Source organism: Lepisma saccharinum, chromosome 19 (assembly GCF_977018435.1).
Source record: "Lepisma saccharinum chromosome 19, izLepSacc3.1, whole genome shotgun sequence".
Taxonomy (NCBI): Eukaryota; Metazoa; Arthropoda; class Insecta; order Zygentoma; family Lepismatidae; genus Lepisma; species Lepisma saccharinum.
Genome location: NC_139247.1, coordinates 17,846,033 through 17,848,715, shown reverse-complemented (window position 1 = coordinate 17,848,715; position 2,683 = coordinate 17,846,033). Strand labels below are relative to the sequence as shown.

General features: G+C 47.6%; 1 protein-coding gene across 1 annotated transcript; it reads right to left on the bottom strand.

The window, feature by feature from the left end:
* Nucleotides 1-214: 214 nt before the first annotated feature.
* On the bottom strand, nt 215-1,153 carry LOC146002952 (uncharacterized). The gene has a single exon (XM_083141111.1). The coding sequence runs from the start codon at nt 1,151-1,153 to the stop codon at nt 215-217; it is 939 nt and encodes a 312-aa protein (XP_082997237.1).
* Between the last annotated feature and the right edge of the window lie 1,530 nt (nt 1,154-2,683).

The window sequence follows — 2,683 nt, the reverse complement described above, 5'->3', positions numbered from 1 at the left end:
GCTTTGACAAAAGAGGTGACAAATTCTTTTGCTTCGAGGCTGTTTTTTAGACAGTAGGTGAGTTTGTCATTGTGAGCGGTCAGTTTCTGGAGGAGCCATTTGGTCAGGTGGACACTTGGTTGATTGAAGCCGGCCACTATGTTTCTCAAGGGGGTTCCTGGTTTGTGAGTCTTTGGTATGCCATATGCACATGGAAGGCTGGGGTGTGTGTTCCTTAGTTCTTCTTTTCACTATCTTGAAGGAGGGCGCAGTTATCTATGGCTCGGCGGACGGCTGTATTGTATCTGTTTGTGGGGTCACGTTTCAACTTTTTGTAGCCATCAGAGTTTAATTTTGCTTGCATTTTGTCACTGTATTGGCCTTTTTCCATTATAACGTATTGGTTACCCTTGTCCGATTTTATGCACCAACATTTGTTGTCCTGTAGCCACTTTCGGAATTCCTGTGTTGTGTTCCTTAGTTTATTGTGCACTGTGGGTTTATGTTTGCTAGTAGGTTGGGCGTGTTGGCGGAGGATGATGGAAGCACATGTAAGGCGTACACACTCGGCATCTTGGTTAGTTTTCGTTGCAAACGCTGTTTTTTCGGCAGAGCAGATTAAGTCTAGGGAGGGGGGGGAGTCATTTAGGAGGTTGAATTTGAGACCGTGTTGGAGGAGGGAGTGGAATTCTGTCGGCACGGTGAGGTTGGTGAGATTGATTATGGTGCTGGCAGGAGTGTTGGGGTTCACTGGTGTGGTGGTGAGGGCCGGAGGTTGGGCACCAAGGATTTGCAGTTTCTGTGTTAGGATCGCTGTTTTCTTGTTTTGCGACGTTTTTAGCATGAAGTCGATGTTTTGCTGGGCTTTTTTCCAGTCGTCGGGGTTGATTCTCGGTTGTATGTAGTCACGGAGGGAAGCACATGTTTTTTGAAGTGATGTTATTTCACGATATTTATCACTGATCACTGCACTCATTGCCCGTTTCTCGGCATTGAACACGACTTTTTTAACACTATAGCTGGTGGCGGGTGTTTTCCACTTGAGGAATTTCGGGGTCACTTCACTGTTCCTGCATGCCTTGAGGAATGCAATATCCGCTTGTCGGGTTTGTATTTTCCTGATGTTACGCTCGTATTCCCGCATTTCCTTCCGTATGAAAGGTGTAGAATTCATGGTGGTTGCGGTAAACGCGGTTTGAAATTACTTACGTGAAATTTAGAAGATTTCGTACTTCCGCGTTGCACAATTTAATGGTTCAATCCTATTAATTTCGAAGATCCACTGTCTTCATTCACAAAAGGGTACGGCGTTTGAAGCGGAGATGGTACCGCGTCACTACATTGTTTGTTCCCGGGCGGCGGTGGTTGCGATTTTTCCCGTTCGGCAGCACTGGCGCGCGCATCTTGGTTTGCGTCGTCTGCTTCCTGTTGTCCGGTGGCGTTGTTAGTTGGTGGTTGGGGGGCTGGGCCGTGTTGTTCGGTAATGTGCCGTTCCTGTTCCCCGCGTGGCTGGAGGGGGGTCGAGTATGTGCATAGCATCTTTTCTTTTTCAGGTCGGGGATCTTTCTGAGGACAGGGTGCCAAGTTGGGTGTGCTTGTCCATTGTCCAGGTTTAGTGCTGGTTTTTGCTGGATGATGGCATGGGTTTCTTTGATGGTGTTCTCTATGACAGAGCCGGTTGGGTGAAGTATGGATACAGAGAGACTCACAAACCAGGAACCCCCTTGAGAATCATAATGGACGGTTTCAATCAACCAATTGTCCACCTGACCAAATGGCTCCTCTAGAAACTGAACGCCCACAATGACAAATTCACCTACTGTCTAAAAAACAGCCTCGAAGCAAAAGAATTTGTCACCTCTTTTGTCAAAGCCGACAACTGCAAACTAGCCAGCGTAGACATAGTGGACATGTACTCCTCCATTCCGATCAGCCTTGCACTTGACTCCACCAGAACATGGCTACTCAGCAATAGCACGCCTCCATTTGTAACTGATGAAATCAGCAACCTTCTACAAGCCTGCCTCACCCACAGTTATTTCCAGTTCGAGGACAGTTTCTTCCACCAGACAGGGGGCCTAGCGATGGGCAACCGTTCTGCACCCCTATCCAACATAGTGCTGCATGTGGCCGAGAAGTCAATTCTCACCCAACCAGAGTTTGCTCATATAAGATACAAAAGATATGCCGATGACACCATAGTCATTTACAAACAGGAAGAGGACCTAACCCATCTCCTAACTGCCCTCCATAACATACATCCCAACATAAACTTCACCGTTGAAAGGGAACAAAATGGCCACCTCAACTTTCTCGACCTCAGCATCCGACGACTCCAAGACAAGTTCGTCACATCCGTATACAGGAAACCAGGTTCGGGCACCCAGTATATCCATGCAAAATCCAACCACCCACCAAAACAGAAAGCTGGAGTGTGGATGAACTTTTACAGAAGAGCCTTCACACACAGCTGCACGGAAGATGACCTGCAAGATGAAATAGCGTGCGTAACGGAAATAGGCCTAAACAACGGTTACACCGAGCGCCAACTTTCCATGTGGTGCGCAAAAACAGAAGCCCAGTTCAGACACCCAAGAAACAGAGATAACCCGAACCAAAATCCTAAACCCAAATGGATCGCCTTTCCTTACCACCCCACCACATCTGGAAAATTTGCCAAGGCCCTCAAACCCTTCAACATCCG

Excerpts from the sequence above, each read along its gene's own strand:
- LOC146002952 (XM_083141111.1), bottom strand. The coding sequence starts at position 1,153 with ATGAATTCTACACCTTTCATACGGAAGGAAATGCGGGAATACGAGCGT.